Here is a 24,547-nt window from a genome sequence, read left to right as displayed (position 1 = left end):
AGGGAATTAAATATTAAATCAACCACTTGTTAATCGAAAAATTCGCGTTTTCAAAAAAGTAATTTTCACCCCAAAATGGCCTCGATCGTTTTCTCGGGACTAGGGTGAATTTTTTTTTTAATTTTCAAAAAATTTCCGTCTCTGGATATTTGATTATCATCTACAGAGTGAAGACATGCGACATCACCTGGTCGATGAAAAAAATGGTTTTTGCAATAAACTTTTTGTTTATTTATTATACAATTGCGATCAATTACGTCAAGTGAATTAATTGATAGTGAATGATTGAAATTCTTGAAAGATCAAAAATAATTTCTAAAAAAAAAGATAATTTGGCACCCGAGAACGAACATTACATAAAAATAAACTTTCTCGAACAATTAAGGTTTACTTATCGATTTTTTTTATTACTCAATTTATAAGAACCGAACAATTTTACTCCAGGATTCTCCAAATTCAATAAAATTATTTTCCCAGGAGAATTTTCCTTGTGGCACCGAAGCTTTGCCCAGCCTGGGTGGCACCCTTGTTGGAACCGGCCTGCAGACCGATGACACCTTCTCCCGCTCTTAGTTGACCCTCAGAGAAGTTTCTCTTGTTCTCATCAGCAGGTTTGGGACCCAGCCAGGGGCCACGCCACTCCGGATGCTTGTAGCACTGTAAATTTTACTATTTCAGCGAAAAATCGAATGAAAAAACGCAAATTTATTTGAACAAAATATCTTACGGCTCGTCCAATCGCGAAGATGGTGTTGGTGACTTGGGCGAGATTCTTTCTCTCCATCAGGTCCACAGCTTGGAAGAGGTCGACGTCGGGCACCCCGTACCTGGTGCAGGCCCTCTGGAACCTGCGAAAAATTAAAATGTTTCAATTTTTCAGTGCACTACTTGAAAAACTGGATGATTTTTCATGGAAATAACCACTCCCTAATCCCGCATATATATAATTACTATATAGTATATAATAATTATTATAATCGTTAAAAAAAGATTACAAGGAATTTCCATTTTCTATTATTTCTCGTTACATTCGACCATCATAAGACGATATAGTCATTTTTTGGCTTGATTAAATGCTTTAATAGAAAATATTATTAAATCCAAAAAATTGTTAATTTCGGATTCAATCAAGACTTGCTCTCAGGACCATGCTCTCCTGCTCACTGGAATTATGCCAATATGGTTTGAAAGCTCATGACCTAAGCTTCCGAATCCGTTATAAGAAAGTATAATACGACATCTAAGGGCCTGTAAGGGCCTATAAGAGTCTGTAAAAGTCCAATAAAACAATCTATACGCGTCTCATTCAATTGTTAGTAAGCTCCATCATATTTATGACATTTTTTCAGGACTTCCGACGTCATTAGGACCAGAAAATCAATAAAATCCACTGCTTGAGCCATTTCATTCTAAAGTTGAAATCCTCTTTCAAAGATTGACAAATTCCATTAATTTATCATCTTTATTTAGTGGATTAGGAACTTATGAATATTAACTTTTGTAGTCTGTATAATGATGAAATTAGAAAACATCGTTTTTGAACATTTATCAATTGTATTATGGGGAGTATTATGGGGTGTACAATTGTAATACTGTATTCGAAAATTTAGAAAATAAAATCAGTGATCTGCGCCTCTTTGGATGTGGCGGGTGAGGTTTCTGGTGGAGGTTTCCCCTCATGTTCCTCTGGTTGGTCAGTGGCTTGAAAGTGCCGTCCTTTCCCAATGGGCACCACGTCGGTTCCCCGCGGATCCGCTATCCCGGGTAATTCAGCGAATCGTTATTTAGCCTCGAACAAAGCCGCAAACATGAGGAACATTGAGATATGGAATGTGGATGTACAGTGGGAGGGATTCGGTGCTCATATGCGGCAGACGCGCTGACAATCAGGCGGTCAGGGAGGTGAAGAGGACCCTGATAAGCCCCATGTTAACTTTAATGGAATGCAGAGCCAACATGATATCCTGGTAGATGTGGATACGCGACGCGTCATTTCTGTGACAGAATTCCGGACCTCTCGAGACATTACTATTTGCATAGAGCTGGCAATCGGGGACTTAGGAGGCGGACTTTGGTGAGTGATGAACGAGCGTTAATTAGTAACTGGGCAATTAACGATCAGACAATAGAAGCGCGTCACTAAGCTGAGAAATTGCACAGGGTAGCAGAGGACAGTAAGAGCTAGGAGGGCCATCATGCCAAGCTTTTCTTTACACTCGGTCTTTCCCGAATGCTCACTTTCCGGTCTCCCCGGATATTCCTGGAGGGCGGATCCCTCGGGCTGCTCCAGCCTCCCTCCAACCATTTTCGATTCATCTTTATGGGCGATTTTCATCTCGTATCAAGGAATCAGTACAGAACATTCAATTGATCCGTTTTTTTTATATTAGATTAGACATGGGAACACATTCCACGAATTTTCGAAAATTCTCGGACATCAAAAAAGTCATAGAGAAAGACAGCTCTTTTATTATTCGAGCCTATTGCATTTTTATTGGGATTTTGTGAGTCTTCGCTTGTGGAGTCTTATTAGGATTATTTTTAAGTTTTGTTTTCCTGCGCTACACTGGTGCAAAATTACACTTGAAATTTTATACAGAGAAATTTGAAATTTTTAACACCGAGGATGTGCCATGACATTTCCGTAGAATTCATTCCTGAAGATTCATTTATTTTTTTTACGTAATTGTGTTAACGTTAATGAAGCACTGCAAAGCGGCGAAAATATTGAAAATTCAAAGAATAATTTCCGTGAATTTTCAGTCTAGTGAAAATTCTATTGTTTTTTACATATAATTTTCCTCATGAGTATTGAAATTCACGCGCTCATCGAAAAAATAATGATTAATCAGCATAAAAACCGATTCTCTCAAACTTTCAAGATAAAAAGGGACTTAATAAAACGGGTCTTGTAACTGGGATTGAATTTTAACTCATATCATGAAAAACTCAGATGACCTCATGTCGGAAAATTCAAGAAAGTGTAAGAGTGACCTCGTACAGACGATTAAATAATTCTATCGTGTCATTTTGTTCAAATATTTGACAGAAGAAAAGTCTACAAATGTACAGTAGATTGTAGATGTGTACTAGACGATGGAATTTCCCCGATTCTGTCTAGAAGGGCCAAAATAACCCAAGAAAAAGGTCAATTGAAATAAAAAATGACAACGAGAAGCGAGGAAACCATTATAATGGCCCTGTCTTATAAATGTGCTGCAGAGATTGGGCCCGAAATACCTATGGCCCCATCTTGCCTCTGATTTTTTGTTGACACGATAAGTGAGTAAGAACTATTCACTTATAATACCACAAGAATTTAAAAATTATTGGAGACTTCCTGATAGATTTGTCATAAATAAATAAAAAAGTCAATTATTGCAAGTTGAAGACGTTCCTGAAAAACTTGATGACTTGATTTGCCTGCAAGGAACCTTGAGGTAAATCCCAGATAATTTTGGAGCTCATGTGGTTTTCGAGGGATTATCTTTCCGACCCAAATGTCGACCAATAGAATTGCACCATGAGACGAAACACACAGTGAAGAAATAAGGTCATATCTGTCATCAATACATATTCAGAAAGGCTTTTTCAACCAGAAAATTCAAATAAAATCGATGAGAGTGCAGAGACGTGTGAATCTACTGCTACTATTATTTATAAAAAATCAAATTCTTATTCGTTTTATGATATCAGTATGCAGCAAGTCGAATTTTGATTTTATTAATTTTAATTGGAAGCCAGATTAATAAATGAATAGACGTTTAAGTAAGAGCAATTGAATTATATATTCATGTAGAGTTTCGTCATAAAACCACACAGACCTCTCCAAGAAATAATGACCTCATAGTATAATAAATATAATTTATATAGGTCTGTAATATGATCGTATTGTTTTTACTCTTTTCCATAGATTTTTTATAAATAATGGATTCATCCTAAAAATAGTTTAATTGAAATATTTACGGTTGGTACATTTTGGTCACGTACTAGAGCCACTTAAGTGAAACCTATTAGTGGGTAAAGGCAAACAACGTGACTGATTTACTTGTTCCTCTCTCCTGTTCACCGCATCGAAAGGGAGTTATTCGGAGTGGCCGCGCTGCGCAGCGCGCACCCCCTTTCCGCGCAGCCCGCGAGAATTACGAATTTTTTTCCTGGTGTATACTATGCCGAACATTCGGTGTAGTCCAAGTTGCCACTCATTAGGGACCACCTCCTCACATGCAAATATCGAATCAGGATGGTAGCAAAGTGCTAAAGCCATTGAAGTCTCAAATCGTTAAGTGACGATTAGCACCTAATCTATCCTACAGCAATTGCAATAGCCCCTAATTTCCCCCCGCGACAATTTTCAGAAATCACAACCCCAAAAAAGTGTCTTGCCCTTGATACTCAAGGACTGAATAAAATCCGGGTAAGATTGTCCGAAGAAATTCCAATGGGAATTAGAAATAGAGGAGTTCTCAGCGCAAGAATCTCTCTTCTCGTCATGAATAAACGATGGTCCCGACCTCGGACTCTGTCAGTGCTTCCTTACCAGGGTATCAGAAATTCTGAAGAGCAAATCAGTTTCACTTTCGTTTGTGCTGGGTTTTTCGCTCGATGTCCCTCGATACACCACCCGATATCTCGATTTCACTGCACCCTTGAGAGACCGTTCGATATGTGACACGGGGGGGAACGACCGACCACTTATCGAGAAGTATTTCGACGCAAAACACTGTCGATTGCGTAAAGTCGAATGAGTATCAGGAGCCCATGAGCATCGAGGAGTCCGCGGAGCCATCGGGCCGCCGCGTTCCAAGGAAATCCCCAGGTATATCGATGAATCTCTTGTCGATTACTTACTGCTGCAAATTATCCATGAATTTATAGTCTCCTCCGGATACGTTGATCTTGGAGATGCATCCCGGTTGCAACCTATTCATCAGCTTGCACAGGATCACCCCATCCCTCAGAGCATCCTCGTAGCTCACGCCTGAAAAATAAAAACAGATAAGTGGGTGCACCTCTGCTATATCTCTAGTGTATTTTCGCAGAAGAAATTTACTCTGGGATTAGGTACACAAGCGCATCTTGAATTAAAATTAATTATTTTTGCTCTGATGGGATTTTGGAGTCTCGCCTATTTTATGTTTTTTCAAAATGCAATAATTTTTTTAATTTTCCCTTGATTTTTTATTACATTTCGCGTGCTAAAAAAACATTCGACTGAATACTCTATTATGAGATATTCAATTTGCATTTTTTCTATGATTAGGTATTTTTTTTATCAGGCTGAAAGCTATAAAAGAAACGCCATGCTCTAAAAATCTGGGAAAATTTCAAAAAAATTGGAGTATTGTTTCTTAATTTATTAGAACATGGTATTATTGATGGGAAGCTCATTTACTAGGGTAATTCTCATATTGTTGGAGGAATTGAATTTTATTGCAATCCAATGGGAATTTTAGTCTGTCCCTATTTTGTGAGGGTTTAAATGAATTTCCAACTGAAACGGCCACAAATGAGGAAAAACTATCTGAATCAAAAAAATTGCGAGAAAAAAACTGCATAAATTTGGCACCATATTTTTTTTTGTTACGTCCATTATTTACGGAGATATTTCAAGATCTATGCAGAATAAATTTGTTTAAAATTGTCATTTTGACGTAATAGTGAAGGATTCTATACTTTGAGATAGCTAGCTCTGCTTCACCTATAGAGAAATTGTTGGAAAACTCGAGGAATTCTTTAAATTCTGTAAAATGAAAGAAATAATTTTCTAGAAGCCGAAAAATTTTCTTCATCTTCCGAGGAAAACTGAAAGTTTTCCAAAATTTTCTCAGCAAACGTTGAATTTTCGAGAATCTCGATAACCGGTACAGTGACACCAGACGTTTTTCGCGATACGACCCGCCAAAATATCTTATCGCCATGTCGACGTCAGCAAACTGCCAGTAGTATCGAATACATCACCGAAGAATGCCGATGAATACACAGGCATCAGGGCCGCATAAATCCCGAAATATGAAACTATCTTTGAGTTTTATGATTGGAAAGTCCTCATTGGAAAGCCGAAGGCACCAGGAAGTGGGGAAAAATCGAAACGCGCCGGCGTCAATCATCGAACTCCGCCTTTATCGACGCCCCCCTATTTTTTTTCCTCTCCATACTCGATTTTATTTCTCATCCCCTTATAATTGTTTTTTTTTTCAGACTTCAGCCCCTGTCACAGCGGAATAATAATCGAACGGGTGAATCGAACGACCTGCAGTGTTTTCTGCACTCCCATTATCCCAAGAGGGAGTCCAAGGGGGCATGGAATTTTTTAGGGCCTTCTAACGGTGAGAAAACAATTGGATATCGTCTTTCATAAATATCTGAAGTTGTCGAAGAATTTTTTGTTATTTGGTCTATTTTTTCTCGGGGCGAGGAGTGGATGATGAGAGTGAGTTCTCCGCGCCGTTCGACGCCATTCGCAAGACGCGATGTGTCTCCAATGGACAGGAGTTCAGGCCCGTGGAGGAGGTTCATCGGCATCAGTTAATATATTTTTTTGTGTTTTTATATTTGTCGGGACATCGTTGGCTAAATTTGTGGGGATGGAACATCCGGGGAGCAGAGGAGGAAGTCGGTCTCGAGTGATGGCCGATGGATGAGAGATTCTGCGGAATCAGGGGGACATGTCGGGCCCCATGTTGTATTCAAATCCCGATGGAAATATACTGGTCTGGCTATGAATATGAAAGTTTCAGGGATACTAAGGGAGCATACGAGGGGATGGATACTCTCACTCATTTTCAGGGTGGGGGGTTTCTACTCGGGCTTACGTTGTTATCATTTTTTTTCACACCATTGCACAGAGAGAAAAGTAAAATAAAAATTATTAGAAAAAACACGTAAAATTTACCTTATATAAATAAATTTATAAATAAATTTAATTTATTTATTTAAGTGTTGCGGAAAAATTCTTGAATATAATGGTTTATCAAATTCTGGTTAAATTTTACAGTTTCTAGAAAAAATACGTTGCTTTTTCGTACACTTTTAGTGGCAAACCCAAAAATTTATTGAAGGCTTCAGATTTTTCTCTTATACTTCTATTTATAAAAATTCACATGATACAATATTTAATCAGCGTTATTTAATTTTTATCCCAATTAATGGCAAAAAATTGTGCATGACCACTATACGCTACACGATTTAAAAAAGTTAAAATTAATTTCAGCAATTATTTTCCTCCGTTTACAACGACCTGACATAAATGTTCAGAACTTAAACAGGCATAATTAAAAAAAAAACAAAAATCCGATATATGGCTGAAGTAATCGGATTTTATATCAGTTTCCCGGAGAAAATGGAAGTGATATCTTGTATTGTCACCAATTTGTCCACGAAATTATGCATTTGCATTGAATAAATTCTTTTGATTTCTACTGAAACTCGAATATAATGTGGAAAATAAATTTTTGCTGGATCTACCTGAAAGAAATTTGTATTTGTATTCATTTATTTGTAATTTGTATTTTTTAATTATTAATCCAATATTTCCAATCAAGTTATTTCCAGGCGATTCTGATTACGCTCCGATAATAATCATCATATTGGACTAAAAGATGATTACCTGGGTGACCTCCACTGATTATCAATTTTCTGTAAATACCGAATTTATTTAGAAAAAACTAACGGATCTCTTAAATATATTGATAATTCCTGAGAAAATTTATTTGAGATCATAATCATCTTGATGTGATTATCTTAATCATCCTTTAGATCAATATGATTATCATTATTAATACCTGGAATCACTTGACACTCAGCTGACAAAATAAAATATATTTGAAAAATACTGCCAGTGATAACAGCTGTGATAAAATCTGCAGTTCATCTGCCCTGAGAACTACAAGAAAAATAACGGAACATTTCACGTAATCCGCAAGCAAGAATGACTTTAGGTGAATTCCCATAGAAACGTGAGAAAGCATGATCTGCAATGTCCAGTAAATTTTCTGTCACTGAAGGAATACGCAAAAGTTATATAATTTTTCTGGAAACTGTAAAATCTAATAGGAATTTCACAAATGATTATTTTCAATAATTTTTACGTAACATTTTTACGGAAAATCGTTTTATGTCAACAAGATGTTATTCATTAATTTCGTGCTCAAGCCAACAATATTCAAGGTTGTGATTTGATTAAAAATTCAGATGATTGAACGATTTTTTATTTGTAATTCTCTGTGAAACGTGTGAGTCATGATAATTATCAGACTCAGAGGACACGGACAAACACACCGAGAGAAATATTCAATATAGATGAGGCGTCTATTCTGCAATAACAGAGCGAAATCTGCTCACGGAGAAGTTTACGAAACTCCTGCGTAATTTTTTCGAAGCATTTGGTCATTTTTGTCTGAATTTTTCGTCAAAAATTGAGGTATCGTCACGTAAATTTCACCATTTTTACTATTTTCTTATTTTTTCTTACCCATTTCGGTAATTAGTAAGTGAACTTGAGTTCCATAACTTTTATTGAATATGTCTCTACCGTGCCTTGAACCCTTGAATGTTCCGTTTCTGATATCAAGTTTCATTATGATTATCTTGTTATTATTTTTCCTCATATTCATAAAATCCACCGAATAAATAATTGATATCTATACTTCAATCACTGCATTCCCCGGTTTTGTGGTTCTGCTATTTAAAATAGAGCTAGTGATAACGATAACTTAAATAACTATTTGTAAAACTAATTAGTTCAATTAATTTAACTACAGACCGCGTGTGTTGAATTTATTTATCTTGAAATTTATTCGTGTCAATTAAAGATGCAGTCGAAAATTCTTACGTAAGTTTTGGTATATTTTTTTCTTACTGTGATAACCAGTGTTATCAACGTCTCTCGGGAATTTCGAGGTGGAACATAGACCAGGAGGATACGTCCATTGGCAAAACGGTCCGCACCTCGCCCTCAGCTCTGCTTGCCTAATACAAAACTGGTCGTTCTTCGGCGTTCCCGATTGACAAACCATCGACAGTCGATCGACTCCACCCACTCTCCCCCTAAACCCCCTAAAACCAATTGACACCGCCTCGCCTTCAATATCCCCCCCAATACTCCTTCCATATCAAACAATTCATAATGAGACATTAAAACCACTTGTCCAATTCACCAGAGGCATCAGGAAATCATTACACCCCAGGAAGTCGATTTCCGGGTTGGAGATATCTCGTATCAGGAATTTATTCAACGATAATGCGGAATATTTCAGGTAGGAGGAAACTTTATCCTTGGGGAGTCTCCCGGTTGCTCTTGAATACCAGAGTTTCAGGCAGATGGAAGAGGTTTTCATCTCAAATTCGAGTTGAAAACCGCGAAAAGAGACATTGTCGCCCAGATCTGACTTCATATTTGATAAACGATTTTATTTCGACTGGAAAAATATATCCGAGTGGAGAAATCCGCGGAATTTAATGCCATAGAGAGATAATTGTATCAAATTGCTGAGACTTATGTAATGCTTTCAGTGATTTTCCTCTCACTTGACGCGAAATGATCTGGACCAACTGATGAAATCCTGGTACCCACGAAAAGGTATGAAATGCCGTAAACGCCAGGAGGTGACAGGAAATCGATATCTTCGGGTGTTTCAACCCCATTTCCACCCCCAAAATCGTCATGATGACGACGAGGTTGACTGATTCATTGCACGAGTGACAAAAAAATGGAGCGATTAAATCGAGCATTCCGGTATTTTAACGGGGAATTAAATGATGATGCTGGTGGTCAAACATACAGACAGGAGTGATGCGCATGTGCCCGGGTCATTCTCTCATCGATTAAATGTCAGGCTTGTGTCATAAAGACGTCAAAGCCACGGTTCTCATCAGGACAACATCCCGCGTCCGAATTTACGATATCAGCTCCACTGAGCAACAGGTTTCACCCACAGCCCACCACATTTCTGAACAGGTTGACAGATTTGATAGAACGATTCCAAGGCAAGTCTAGAAAAGGTGACGGTCATACAGAGAGAAATATTCAGTGGTAATATAATACCACTGAATACTAAGTACTTAAAAATTATCGGATATTTTCCGATAACTTCGTTGGAGTGATCGGTTCCGATTTTACTTGTTATAAATCCCAAGTGCAAAGCACCAGAAGTTTTGCAATTCTAATACCACGAGAGATTCGAAATTATTGGATATTTCAGGGTAAGTCAATGCAAACACATTGAACGTGTTAGTTTTCTGGAAAACTTGACAAGGAGGGAAATATCACCTTCATGTTGGTGTTGGTTTGATTATTTTCCGAACTCGCTGTGTTTTTAATTGAAATAAATTTCAAGCTCATAATTGAATATTCCCATGACTTAGCAGATGACTTTGACTGGAATTCCAAGAAATTCTGAAGAGTGCAGTAGACTTTATATTACAGTGTTACGTATGGAATAGTGGGAGGTACAGCCCCTGAAATGGCGCGAGACGACGTGATGTTGAGCGCAAGCTCGTAAATTTTCCCCCGGGGCTGTAACCCTGGTAAGCTTGTCTCAAAATGACGTCATTGACGACTCCCTGACGGGTATTTGGCATCTTGAAGTGTCGAAGGATTTAGCCATCCATCAAACTGAAGGGACAGGTACCTCATGCAGAAGTGTCTCTGACCACTGGCCTCTGGAACCTAGCAGGTGCTCTATGGAGATCAATATCAGGCTTTGAATCACCACCGACGTCAACGTCGACGTCGAGACGCGGGATAGACCCTATAAATCCCTCAAACATCTGCTGATACCCTGGTGCGTCAGGACGCGTTGCGCCGTCGTGACGGACGGATGACTGACGTTTCGGACTGATTGTCGTGTCCATTTCCCCTGGGCTTCTCTGAGTAATTGTTTAATCAGCCGCTCACTTGCAACATCTCTCAAGCCCCAGAGGAGTGAGAAGGAAAGAGTGTCACTGAGAAACTAGGCAGTAAACTATGTACCCCTGATACACTAGCGTCCCTGCGACGTAACATGATGAACGAGTGACGGATAATCGATAGACCTTCGCTGATAAGAGCTGCCCCGCTTATGCGCACGCGACACACCTATCAAACTTATACTTCAATCTCTTTGTACTTTATTTCAATATCCACATGAATATTTGACATTTCGATGTTAATGTGTTAATATTAATGTCCTAATTATAATTCATTCAAATTTATTTGCTTATTTCTAGGATTTCTATATTCATTCAATTCACGTGAAAAACAGTATATATGCGAAATATATATATTATTATTAGCATATATATATTTTTTTTCCGTGAGGGGAATTACTGTTGTATATGTACTGATTTATTCATGTGTAAATTCATGAGTCATTTTAATAAATTAGGTACTACTGATAACCGATAACATACGAGCTAACGAAAAACTTATATTTTTTTATTTTAGACTGCAATTTTTTACGGAACGTTATTTCATCCACAGTGAAAAAATACCTAGACCAATTGGGCTTTATGATCCTGTGATGAAGTCGGGCCGTTTTTCAAGGGCTTTGAAAGTGAGCTTTTTTTTTGGGCCATTTTTGTGATGTACCCCAGTTTATTTGGGGGAGAAAAATGGGAGGGGGTGGGGCTGATGTCTCGGCCACCTCCACGGTATTCTTCGTGACATCAGGGTGGCATCTCGCGCTGAAGAACTCATGTTACGATTTTCAATATCCTAATATTGGAAAATTTTATCTCAATCTTTCTAATTGGATGAGAGAGCCATTGAAAAAGGCTGAACTGTAATCGAATGGGAAAGTCGTTCCAGAAGAAAATGAAGAATTCATCAAAGAAGTATTGATTCGAAAAGTTTTAGAGACACAAAACTATCTGAATCTGCAACCATGCGAGTTTGAATTCAATCTCGATTAACAACGATCACTGAATTTTCCTTTTATCCTGAAAATTCAGGAAAATTGGTTGTTTCATGTTAAATGATAATCGATTTTTTAATGAGAGCTTGAATTTTTCCAGTGCAATCTGGACTTGATAATTAATAATTATCAGATTATTCAAGAAATTAGTTGAATTGTCGATGAAGAATTCTCCGAAAAATTTCGAAAACTTCTTATTCAATATCGATAAAAAAAACATTTTTCTGCCACTCCTAAAAAATCATCAAAATCATTTACAACATTGAAAATGGAATGAACCAGAAGCAAATGGAATTAAACTGAATTATCATTGAATACTTTCTTTAACTATCCATATATTTTTTAAAGTACAACTCAAATACTTAAGTCAAGTAAACTTCATATTCAATTTTTAATATTATAAATGATCTAGCGGATTTCTCGAAAAATTTTTAGAATTGAATTTCCGCTGCTTTAAATGATATATATTTATTCTACATACATATTTTCGTCTGGGTTGTTTTTCGTATAATGAATATACTTGAATCAAGTATAAAATGTGAATGAATTATTTTTAGCGATGGAGCCAAAGGCTATTGATGAATTTCTGAATTGGCCTTGGGGAGATATTTCCAGTGAGATCGTGACGTAACAAAGCGCGCGCAGTGTCAGGATAGTAGAGAATCCCAGGAGGCTCTAGCCACCCTCCACCGGGACCCTGACTGTGGAATAATCAAGGAAACAGGCCAAAGTCAGTGAATTTAATCCTGGGGACGAGTTGCGCACAAATAACTCACCCTATTCCTTCCTTTAACCTTTTCCAACGTCATGCACCTCGACATTTCTATCCGGATTGCATGCCGCTCAATATTGTCGGCATGTTTTGATATTTTTTTTAAGGGCTTGCAGACCCTCGCCACCTCTGGCTACTAGGGCTCCAGAATGTGATAGCAGGTAATATTGAGGGTTGAAGACGATGATGAGGGGCGAATTGTGTTCCTGGTCTCGTTGGATACCGTGCATCGTCGATGACTCCTAATCAATGATTTTGTAAGGGCTTGCAGCGATTTTTCCACCCCCAGGTAATAGGCGAGCAGAAGGTGGCGGGAAGTGGCTTAATCGGGGGTTGATGGATATCTGGGGTCAGGTTTCACCCCTCGAATAATCGATACCATAGGGGCGAGAACAACACCTTCGGGTTATGATTCTCTGATTACACCGACAGCTCGTATTTAGAGAAGACTCGGAAGGTTTATAGCGTCTGGGGTTAAATCAAGTGCTTTCAATTGCCATTAATTGCTGAACTCCATTGAAACCAGTTTTTTTTTCGATATTAATTGTATTTTTATATCTAATGCTCATTTACATCGGAATTTTTTATCCAAACTGGAGATTTTTTTTTTCTTTTTTTGTCACCGATTAGGAGCATTGTAATAATTGAAATTTGAATTTTGTATTTTCTCTGATATGTCGATTCATTCCAAAATGTAATCCAAAAAAACGGAAAATGTATTTTTTAGAGGGTGTCCTTCGGTGCGTATGTATGTATGCATGTATGTATGTTTTAAATTAAATCATTTTTTTCTTACATGCAAAATTGTTGAGACCTAGTCGTCGATATTGATTAAAATTCCATTAATTCTTTTTTTATTTTCGAGTTTTTTAAAATCCATTTTGTCACAGTAGCTGAAGGAAAAGATTTATGAAATACTTCAATCATGGCTTCAAAAATGTGTTTCAATGATTTGTTAACCGAGTTGAAAAATGGAAATAATAGCAATAGCAAGATTGCCTAAAATTCGTATATTGGAAATATTAAAATTTCGACTCTATCGCGGAATATTCTTCAGTTGAATTTAATTAGATCTTGAAATCATAGAATTACAGTAACTGCTATAGCCACATCTAAAGTTGCTAAAATTTATAAGATGATTAATGCTAATTTCGGCTTTTGAAGATGACAAATGGTTTTCATAAACCTATTGCTAATTTATTAACGAAAGTAACTATACCACACGTAATGGAAAAACAATTCTCCACTTGCATTTTTTTTTTGGAAACTCATCTGCTCAATTAGTGAATAAATTACAGACTCACCCATGGGAAACCTTTCGCCGATGATGTACTCGATCCAGGCCTGTGCCTCGGCATCTTTTTCCGGCTCGCGTTTTCCCGCGCACTAAAAAATAGAAAAATTCAGGTCCATTGAAAAAAATAGCGCAAAGTTGGGCAATCAAATGTCTCGGGTATTTGTTACTGAGTACAGATGTTGAAGATTGACGGAGATGGGCGTGGGTGGTCTGGTGTAAGTGGATGAGACGTTGGTTGAGGGGAAAATATTATTTCGGGTGGATGAACCATTTCCTGATTTTCTAAGCCTGGTTGTGTTATTACTGGTGCGACAGTCAATTTCTCAATATTTTTGTAGTCGAGATTTAAATTTAAAAGTAATCCTCTGGATTACTTTGTCAATAATCCAGTGGAATTTCAAATTATTTAAAATCAATTTGAGCCAGAGGAATTAGTGAGAGATATTTCCCCCTTATGTTTAATTATTAGATGTCCTAAATATTGAAGAATACGAATTCCACGGAAATTTTTTATTTCAGCTGTTATTTTATCATTAATTGTCTAATTATAATTAATTATAACAGGCTAATTGTCGAAAAAATCATGGATATTCTTGAATAGTGATGAAATCATTTTCCTGAATGACTCGTTTATATCTAATTTATTTATTTTATTCCTCGTACAATTGGAAAATTTCAATTAAGTATTTCCGTTTTAATAATGAAATAAGGTGATTAAAAAAATTAAACTGTTAATGAGACCTGATATTTAAAGAATTTAAATTTATTTTGAATAGATTGCATTGCTTGGATATTTATTTTGGAATTGAGTTATCAGTTTCCGCAGAAACTTTCAAAAATTGTCAATTAATTATTTCTGTTTTAATAATGAAATAAGGTGATTAAAACAATTAAACTGTTAATGAGACCTGATATTTAAAGAATTTAAATTTATTTTAAATAGATTGCATTGGTTGGATATTTATTTTGGAATTGAGTTATCAGTTTCCGCAGAAACTTTCAAAAATTGTCAATTAATTATTTCTGTTTTAATAATGAAATAAGATGATTAAATAAATTAAACTGTTAATGAAACCTGATATTTAAAGAATTGAAATTTATTTATAATAGATTGCATTGGTTGGATATTTATTTTGGAATTGAGTTATCAGTTTCCGCAGAAACTTTCAAAAAATGTCAATTAATTATTTCTGTTTTAATAATGAAATAAGGTGATTAAAAAAATTAAACTGTTAATGAAAGCTGATACTTAAAGAATTGAAATTTATTAAAAATAGGTCACATGATCGGACATTTATTTTGGAATTGAGTTATCAGTTTCCGCAGAAACTTTCAAAAATTGCCGTAGCCGATGGTATTTCACATCGTCTTGGCGGGGTATTGGTAAAAGTTTTCAACTAGCAATAATCGCACCTCGGTAGAACCTCATTGGTTACGATATCGCCACTGCGCAAAGCTAACGATTTAATCTTACCAGAGGTTTTTTATCAACTCTGAAATGATTCTGAAGCAGGAGAAAAATTGTCGAGCGTGCGACGTCTGGCGATGACTAGTCGCATCAGCAGTTTGAATTTTCGCGGCGGTCGACGCGTGCGCACGCACTCACACTGAGAGAAAAATTTTGTAAACCTATTCATCGACTATAAAAAATCTTTGTTTTTATTCAATTAGATTTCAAATAATGAAAAATATTTCTGAAGTAAGTAACTATTTGACTGTTTAAATCTTTTTATAGATTCCCGTCAATTTATTGTTTCTAAACAAATAGGTAATGAAAGCAAATAAATATACAAATAAATAAATGACAGTTATATGAAATCGAAAGAACAATTTAAATTAATTATTTAACTGTATTATATTAATTTGTTATTAGTATTAAGAAGTTGAAGACTCTTCTTCTAATTTTAATATACATAAAAGTAAAGTCACCATTAAATTCCGAAATTCAATTACTAGTTTTAAACAAATTTATTTATCAATACAGTATTTAAAACTCGATTAGCACTATGGGTCTTCCATTGCCATCGATTTGATCAAAAGTTATCGATGATAGCACATTTTCAGAAATAGTAATACTATGTGAATAGAATTTATAATAACCTGTTATCTTCATGTATTTAATTTTCATATACAAATTCATCCAATATGCCGCCGAATATATCAAAGAGGAAATAAGAACTATCAGAAAACTGTTAAACAATTAATTTCGTTATCAACATTAAATAGCTAAAGCGCCCTTCTAGTAGAAATAAAATTCACTTCTTGAGGGACAGGTTCATTTAAAATTACTTTCCACAAACGGAAATATAAAATAAAATTTGGAATTACTTTCAATAAACAATTTTCATCTGAAGCTGAAGAAGTCTCTCTCTCACCAATTAATTATCTCAGCCTAAACAAAACTCCTGAATAGTTTCCAATAACCGAGAGATAAAAATAGTTAAAACTAATAGTTAAAAATAGTTAGATAAAATTTAATTAAAACACCGTTAGATGAGAGATCATGAAATCTATGAATCATATATAATTGTGCAATTAAATTCAATTACACGGCTAATTTAATTAGTTGGAACTGAGTGTTTGGTGATACCTAATATGAACTCTTTAATTATCAATTAGAGAGAGTGTGTCTCTCGCCAGATGTAATGTAAAATAAGGTGAACAAAATGACACATGAATCCGCGTGAAGCGCCGATTGACGAAAATCTAAACCCGTCATTGCCTCGGACCAGTGGCGCACTTCCAAAAATTATTACCCCTGACATTGTTAACATTAATTTAAAAAAACATGTCATTATTTACCAACATCTCAAGTTGTTTACGTTAATACTTATGAAGTATGAGTGCCATTATCGTTCCTCGACCTTCGCTCTGTAATTCCGAAAAGTGCGTTTATTAATATATCCACTGTCACGCTTAAGCACCAACTCCCCCGATTTTCCTATTTTTACACGATCCATACAAATAATTTTTACAACGACTATTGGAGAAATTCATATGTCCATGGAAATTGCACATAATGTTGTCGGATAATTATGTATAGACGGAACAGTGAGGGATTTGTCTTTGATGTTAAGAGTGGTTTTGATCTTTGAATAAAATGTGAGAATTCTTTTAAAACACGTACGTTGCTTGCCCCTTGATATAATCTCAAAATAAAAATAAATTAAATAACTAAATTATTCATTTTAATTTTGAATTATACAGAGATTTAGACTCTGATTTCGTTCCCTTATTTTTGTGCAACTTTTTTCTTCGTAGAAATTTGAGAAAACTGTTTTCTTGAATCTAGACATTATTTTTTCGACATCAACAAGTTTATTTTCTCGGTCTATAAAAAAATCACAGAAGGATCCGTTTTACCCCACCGTCGTTTAATTAATTCCTTCCAAGAATAAAAATAGACGAGGAGAAATTTTCTGTAAAAATTCTAGTGTTGGGAAATTAAAATTTTATCATTTTTATGAATTCCCAGAAATTTCCGGTGGATCAATTATTTTCAAGTTTTCATTCTACTTTAGATACAGTGAGAAATATTGAATAACAATTACTCAATTTAAGATTACCTAAATACCTAAGAAAATTGATACATAATAAAATAAAAAAAGAATTTTGTAAAATGTTAGGTAAACAAATTTTGGAAATATTAAAAATAATTTTCCATCGAGCCCCTGGGGGAAAATGAGCCATGATTTTTTGAAATTCACAAAAAATTTCCCGTCACTAGAACATAATGTGCCTCTGTTTCCATGGTCACCGGAAAAACATAAAAATGACAAATTAGAGATGACATACCCTGAAAAAAAGGAACATTAAATGGGCGGGGGTGTGGGAATACCCACTGGGAAGATTGCCAACGTCCCTCCACTGATATTTGGGTGGGGATGCCAGTAATATAGCGTCGCGACGCCCCACATTTGACTTAGTTTCCACTCAACCTGCCACTCTCCAAAACCTCACCGGAGTTTACCCCACTGCAGCCCTCATCTCCCATTTTGTAATAATTTCATAAATCACTCAACAAACCATGGCGGTACGTATCCACCACTTCAATCAAACCGTAATAACATTCTCGCATTATTTCAACCCCTACAAGGATTTTCTCCGCAGTCGAATTAAATTTTCTCAACTTCTTTCATCCTAATTAACTAATCAATTAAACGACGATTTTCTGCTGCTCCTGTTAAACCACCTTTGACAATAATTCGTTTTATCGGTAATTTATGTTTGTTCTAATTAACAACGGGATAAAATAACAAAATTAGATTTCCGGTGCAATAACGCAAAGAGATTACGCAGCCATCTGCACTCCATCCAACTCCATGCATTCTCAGTTCTATTGGGATGCTGAAAATAATCCTGAAATAAACCAACGTCGACTCCAGAGGGCTCTACAAAATAAAATGTTGGAATGTTTTTTCATTAAGAAAATTCCCAGGGATGAGACGAGTCGAACATTCCATTTTATATCATTATTGATTCATTTTTTAATTCTATTTCTTCATAACTGACTGTTTTCTGACGAAAGGTCCTCACGTTCTTCTCCCAAACTTAATAATTTTTCTAATTAATCTATATTTATCAATACTGTGGCCTTCACTCTTATCACTACACCAATTTGTTGCTGAACCCATTCTGGCGGAATTGAAAAGTTCTCTTCAGTTAACACTCTCCAACAAATTCTGATGGTCAATGTATTGGATCCAATTAAATTGGACCCCTCGTTCGGTAAAATTTCCACTTCAAAGGCATAATGTTTATTAGGTTTGTGGGAAAATTATGGAAATAAAAACGCTGTTGGGAAATTACACGTGAAATTTTTAACGGCACAGTGAAGTGAAATTTCCGTAAAATTCTTCATTAAGAATTCAGTAAATGACTTGAATATTGGTAACTCACGCAATAATTTCCCTGAATTTTCAATCTTTTGAATGAATGAAAAACGTTTGTTGAAAAATTAATTATTATTCAACATGAGAAACTGGCGGTTTTAATTGAAATTGAATTCAAACTCGCATAATGAGTTTTAATTTCTCTTTAATCGTTTCTCTCCATTACGCGAGAGCTAAAACGATAACTAAATCCTGAATGAATTTCTCCCGAGTGGAATTTTGTAGCAAGATAAAGGAGAATTTAAACGTGACATAATTCGCCGAAATTCGTTCCGCACAATTATTGGCAGACACGCTTCACTCGGCGAATCAACTCGCCGAAAATAATACAGTTTGACTATTTTGCCAACCCAATTTTTGCCAATGGACAGTCTGCGGCTTCGAGATCATAAATATCATAAATATCCGATGTTTAAAGTCATCTCTATAAATAATAACTTCTATCGTGATACTTTAGTGGTTTACGTCATTGTCTCGACACAACTCTGGATTATCGAGGGATAGAGAAAAAATAGGAATGGATTGCGTAGGATTAATTGCTATCTGACAGTTTAATGGAGGTTTTTATTTATGACAATCGGTACAACTTGTATCGAGACAGGAGATCCATCGATAACAGCTGCTCGAGGGCCTTCATGTATTTTTAAATCTTCGATTTATCACAGTATTTTGAGCGAAGCTCCACATAAAAAAAAATATTTTTAAAATCACCCCGAGGTTTTAGCAATCCTAGAATATTTGGTTCTTCGAGAATTTTTATCCTGCCGTTATCAAAAAACAAGATGAACCGAGTAAAAATTATAATCCTTATCAGACTGGTTGTTATCTTGAGGACAATAACAGGTGAAGAATTCTCTCTACTCTGTTAGAAATTTCTTGAAATTACAGTCACATAGTTATGTCATTTACCAATTATATGAGTTTGAATTGAATTTCAATTAAAAATAATTAAAATTCGTGAGAATTTGAATTTTTAGGTATTTCTTAGAGACAATTCTTTTTCCTTTTCAATAATTCGAAAATTCATGAAAACTTTTACTTGAATTATCAACATTCTTCTGTCATTTAATTGTCATGTGGTTCTCAAAATGGAGAATTTTTCCAAATTACATGAAAAAATTAACAGATCCCTCAATAAAGAATTTTATAGAAATTTCATGTCACGTTGTTGTTGTTATTTCATTTTTTTTAATCTAAAATTTCAAGTGCAATTTTTTTAGAATATATTACTTTTTTCTCGTGGATTTAATTTTTGTCGATTTTTCGCAGCCACGCAACAAGGAACAGGAAGCTGAGGTTCTCACCTGGATCGAAGCAGTTTTGGGGGAGAAATTACCTAAGGGTGAATACGAAGACATCTTGAGGGATGGAGTTGTCCTCTGTAATGTCATCAATAAAATTGCCCCGGGGTCAGTCAAGAAAATTCAGACAAAAGGAACGAATTTCCAACTGATGGAGAATGTTCAAAGGTAAGGTCTCACAAAGAAAATTAATTTTCCAAAAACATACGTCTTTTTCATTCAACTCTACATAACTATAACTATTTTGAGCGTTCTATGAATTTCACTCAATATATAGAATCCCTTTTCTCACATATACCGACAACTCAATAACAGAAAGACGTAACTGCCGAGAAATTTATTTCATTTAAAAATGAAATTTTGCTGTTAAATATTTCTTGGTTGTCTTCATCGTTATTGAATTAAAATTATTTAGCTTTCCATTGATATATATTATATTATATTGATATATTGATCGATATATCGTGTGAGGGTGAAAATCAGGATGTGTCAAAATGATAAATAATTCTCGAGCATTCAAATGCCGAATACTTTCAGCGTTACGATTTCTTGACACTCGATTTATCATCGATTTATCGACAATTATTAAATGCCTTATTTTTTATGGATATTTAATGAACAATATTGAGTTCTGAGCACAGCAGGGAGTGTTTCAAAACAATATATGAGGATGAATGCGGAAATTTAATACGAATCCAAGAAAAATTTATATTTTACCGATTAAAATTTCCATTCAATTACCAACTTCACAATTTTCTTGAAGAATTTCGCAATACGAAAATCTATTCCAAATTAATTGAAATAATAACTCAAATGAAAATGAATGAACTGAATCAAATCCAAATGATTTCAATTAATAACTATAACAAGTCAATTGAGGTAATAAACAATAATTTTACGTGAGATATAAAAGTTTTTGTTGAAAACCTTTTTTTATAATTTTTACTCCTCTCCAGGCAAGGGCTTCCCAGGAAAATTTCGTTATGTTCCTTTAATTGAAAGATGTTCTTTTACTAGAAAGAAAAAACTCAGTCCCTCATGATTTATTAATTTTTTTGACTCGATACTTTTTTGATTATTTATTAATTTGATTGACTAGAACTGTTGGTGGATTATTCTAGGTTCCAAGCTGCCATTAAGGCCTACGGAGTCCCTCAGGAGGAAATTTTTCAAACGGCAGATCTCTTTGAGAGACGAAACATCCCCCAAGTGACCCTGTGCCTCTACGCCCTGGGCAGAATCGTAAGTAGAATCGTAAGAAAGCGAGAAAATAATTTTTAATAATTAATTGAAATACTGGAAATCAATCGAAACCCAATTATCAACATTGAATTACGACAGACACAGAAACACCAGGAGTACACAGGTCCCCGCTTGGGCCCAAAAATGGCGGACAAGAACGAGAGGACCTTTACCGAGGAGCAACTGAGGGCACACGAAGGAGAGTTGAACCTCCAGATGGGCTACAACAAGGGTGCAAGCCAGTCTGGCCACGGCGGTTTTGGCAACACCAGACACATGTGAACAAACTAATTACTCTAAGATCATTACTATTTAAGAAGAAATACAGTATCTGCTTTATAAAATTGTTAACTAGACAATATTGACGATTCGCTCAACATTTACACGAACAGAAACACTCAGTAATACACAACACATGCACTGCGGAGAAAAATTATTACTATAAAATCATTGATGATGGTTGAAGTGAGTTCTTTATTTATTAATCTATCGATTTATCTCGGTAACTTTTTATGTGACGAAAAAACTCGAGAGAACTTTTTTGGGGTGAATTAAATTTCTGACGAAAAAGGGCTCTTGATATTTTGTCGTAAAATCAATAGCTCTGTAGATAGATCGATTCGATGTGTAATAAAATGACGGATTAATTCGTCTGACTTTAATATTTCACTACCAAATTTTAAAAAAAAATTCAAATTCGGATTTGAGACTGAAATGTGAAGATTAGACTATTTTCCTCCGGGGTGCAGTTACTCACGCAAATACACCGAAACACAGTTGACAAAATAAAAAACAAAGCAACACAAAAACGAATTGAATAATTGTTTAATTGGTGATTTTCATTGTCTATTTGGAAAATGTCATCAGAACTTGTGACAATCAGTGAAAAATAAATCAACGAAATTTTCTATTTTATTATCGCATCTCATTGAAGAACTCCACATTCCCCTCGACCCTAAAAACATCAGCAGGATATTAACAAGTTCAAAGACGCGATGGAAAAGCGGCACGTGTTGTGACATTTCTTCGCGCGGTATTCCAAAAAAAAAAACATAATCAACTTGGTAACGAAAATGGCGCAGAAAACGTAAACACAGAGGCTATATAGAGACCACGAAGAGAATGATTTACTTAAGCTTTGGTTGGCACGAGTTACGGTAATGACGCTATTTCTGGATTCATCCGTAGATTAAAATATCTTGATTTTTTTTATCCAAAAATTTCCATTGGATCAGGTCACGGCTTCGCGCTAATTTCGAAGGCCCAAGGGTACTTTTCTAATTCTATTTCTAATAATGACCCGATTTCTCGTTATTTTTCACTTCAAGCTGTTGAAAGAACTCCGACTGAAGTAAAACATGAAAAAATGTTTTCAAATTATTGCGAGATCGTGAGTCACTCCGGTAAAATCCAGAATTAGCCCCGAAAGAGAAACGTCAGCGAGGAATTCAGGGATGGAAGATGAAGGAGACGATATTATAATAAATAATGAAAAACCGGAAAATAATCCACTCACAACTGAAAAGCATTCCACATTGTTTTCCGTAAACAATCCATCTTTATTAATGGTAAAACGGTAAAAAATGTATTTGCAAAAATATTGAATACTGAATATTTATGTGAGGAGCCCGAAACATTAGTCTGCCCAAGAAAAAATAAATCCCCGTATCCGAGAAGAATCACTTATTTATTATCAAGAAAAAAACATAATGAAGAGAGGAAAAAGAAATAAATTGCAGAGTGTGCCATCTGTCAAACTCAGCTGAGGAGTAAGAGAATTCAAACCACACCCCCCGAGATTATATTATCTGAAAAATCTCACCTGCCAAAGTGGACGTCCAGGCATGATGATCCAGTAATTCCTCTCGCACACGATTTGAAGAAAAAATGTGAGAAGACACTCGAAAGATTTGACCGATGAGTTGGTTAGCGCAAGCACACAAAAAGATTGTGGGGCTGCGGTGGCCGATGCCGAGATATATATCCATGACATGCATTTGAGGGTGTTGGTGTTAAAATATCGTGGGTGGGCTTCTATATATGGATCACTTACTCACCGACACCACCACCGCAAAATTCTGCTGGACCACGCGTACGTGAAAATTTTCCCCATCTAAATCGCTCACCCCCACCCCTGAATGAACAACGAGTCATCCTCGTATATTTGCATCCTCAAGTGCATCCAAAAGTAAATAATCATCCGGCCAAGAGAAACAGATGATAACAGAATATAACAGAATATACTAGAATATAACGAGACAGGACAGACCGCGAATACCTTGAAATGAAAAGTCATCAGGTGCGTCAATGAGCTCCTAAAATACCGCAAGGGAAAAAATTCATTCTGCCAAGTCAATATTCTTGAGATTTTGATGTTTTATTTTCTTCAGATTTACATAATTTGTTAATTTTATTTATTTACGTATTAAAACCTCGGAATTTCCAACCATTTAAATCCACACGTAAATATTTTTGTTGATTTATCAATTTTATCCATCAAGTTGAAATAAATAATATTGGATTATGGAGATCGAAATAAATAAATACTTAGAGAATTTTTAAGACTGACAATTATTATTTTAGAATTATAAGACTCTAGACAGTTAAGGGGTACTTTACTGAACAAAGACTTACAACGAACTAACTAAACATTACTAGTAAGGCCCACGTTAAACTCCTCTCCAGAGGGCAATATGAGTTCTCCTTCCACCCTCAACCCTTGGATTTTTCTCTTGCTTGACCCTCTCTGGTCGCCAGATGTATTTCGGGAAAAACCCGCAATGAGAAAGTTCCTCCGGGACTTTCCCTTTTTTTCATAACATAAAGGAAAGGTCCCACAGCAACAAAATAATAAATATTTCCTAAATCCGGAAATATAAAAACTCTAGGAGAGTGAATTTTAAACTCGGGGGAACACCCCGAAATCCAACAAATAAAATAAAAAATGGCATCATTTCGTGAATCATTGCGCGAGAATCAATTAATTGAAATCAAAGTAAATGAGCAACTCTTTGCTCTTTTGATGTGGGAGAAAAGGGAATATCGTTATAGTAATAATAAGACACTTGCCAGTCATGAGTATATTGGATGGAATGCTGAGAGAGTTGACTGCACGATGTATCCAACAATGGGGTTGAAGAAAATCATCA

General features: G+C 35.6%; 2 protein-coding genes across 2 annotated transcripts; one reads left to right on the top strand and one right to left on the bottom strand.

Moving 5' to 3' along the window:
* Positions 1-380: 380 nt before the first annotated feature.
* On the bottom strand, positions 381-23,363 carry LOC105265512 (muscle-specific protein 20). Its single transcript, XM_011303037.1, has 5 exons — positions 23,221-23,363; positions 13,971-14,052; positions 4,852-4,981; positions 728-848; positions 381-657 (listed from the first exon to the last, which is right to left on the bottom strand). Exons 1-5 carry the CDS (start codon positions 23,242-23,244, stop codon positions 466-468), a joined length of 549 nt encoding a protein of 182 aa, XP_011301339.1. The 5' UTR covers positions 23,245-23,363; the 3' UTR covers positions 381-465.
* On the top strand, positions 17,878-22,313 carry LOC105265511 (myophilin). The gene is made up of 4 exons (XM_011303036.1): positions 17,878-17,996; positions 20,125-20,324; positions 21,278-21,398; positions 21,498-22,313. The coding sequence occupies exons 1-4, from the start codon at positions 17,991-17,993 to the stop codon at positions 21,678-21,680; spliced, it is 510 nt and encodes a 169-aa protein (XP_011301338.1). The 5' UTR covers positions 17,878-17,990; the 3' UTR covers positions 21,681-22,313.
* Positions 23,364-24,547: the final 1,184 nt, after the last annotated feature.

Source organism: Fopius arisanus, unplaced genomic scaffold, assembly GCF_000806365.1.
Source record: "Fopius arisanus strain USDA-PBARC FA_bdor unplaced genomic scaffold, ASM80636v1 scaffold00030, whole genome shotgun sequence".
NCBI lineage: Eukaryota > Metazoa > Arthropoda > Insecta > Hymenoptera > Braconidae > Fopius > Fopius arisanus.
The sequence above is the reverse complement of the archived record's forward strand: the minus strand, read 5'-3'. Positions and strand labels throughout refer to the sequence as shown.

Excerpts from the sequence above, each read along its gene's own strand:
- LOC105265511 (XM_011303036.1), top strand. Across the intron at positions 20,325-21,277 it reads CTGATGGAGAATGTTCAAAG|GTTCCAAGCTGCCATTAAGG; the intron begins GTAAGGTCTCAC and ends GGATTATTCTAG. Across the intron at positions 21,399-21,497 it reads TCTACGCCCTGGGCAGAATC|ACACAGAAACACCAGGAGTA; the intron begins GTAAGTAGAATC and ends GAATTACGACAG.
- LOC105265512 (XM_011303037.1), bottom strand. The coding sequence starts at position 23,244 with ATGCCTGGACGTCCACTTTGGCAG. Across the intron at positions 4,982-13,970 it reads CGGCGAAAGGTTTCCCATGG|GCGTGAGCTACGAGGATGCT; the intron begins GTGAGTCTGTAA and ends TTTATTTTTCAG. Across the intron at positions 658-727 it reads TCTTCGCGATTGGACGAGCC|TGCTACAAGCATCCGGAGTG; the intron begins GTAAGATATTTT and ends TAAAATTTACAG.